This window comes from Penaeus monodon, chromosome 27, assembly GCF_015228065.2.
Source record: "Penaeus monodon isolate SGIC_2016 chromosome 27, NSTDA_Pmon_1, whole genome shotgun sequence".
NCBI lineage: Eukaryota > Metazoa > Arthropoda > Malacostraca > Decapoda > Penaeidae > Penaeus > Penaeus monodon.
In genome coordinates this window covers 26,523,783-26,524,038 of record NC_051412.1, presented here as the reverse complement: position 1 = coordinate 26,524,038, position 256 = coordinate 26,523,783, and the positions used below count along the sequence as shown (strand labels likewise).

The following is a 256-nucleotide window of genomic DNA, read 5'->3' as shown; positions in this document are numbered from 1 at the left end:
GCCAGGTCTGCAGAACGAGAACGTGATGGCTGCGGAGTGGGAGAAGTCAGCAGTGTCAGAGCTCGACGTGACGGCCACGGACCTCTCGGCTGACTGCCTCATCGACCTGCTGACTCGCATCCCGGCGCTCAGGTGGCTCAGCGCCGGTCAGCTCGATGGCTTCACTGATGCGGTGAGAAAGGGAAATTTTTTATTTATTTATGATGACTGTGGGGGTATTTTTATTTTCTTAGTTATGTGTGGTTTTAGATTAGCC

The 256-nt window shown here is 52.7% G+C and overlaps 1 protein-coding gene across 1 annotated transcript in view; it reads left to right on the top strand.

Moving 5' to 3' along the window:
• LOC119590739 (F-box/LRR-repeat protein 7-like) overlaps nucleotides 1-256 on the top strand; it is a gene marked incomplete in the record, with an annotated part of 93,152 nt that overhangs the window by 88,887 nt on the left and 4,009 nt on the right. The window contains 1 exon segment of the mRNA XM_037939431.1: nucleotides 6-172. Coding sequence (XP_037795359.1) covers nucleotides 6-172 — 167 coding nt within the window.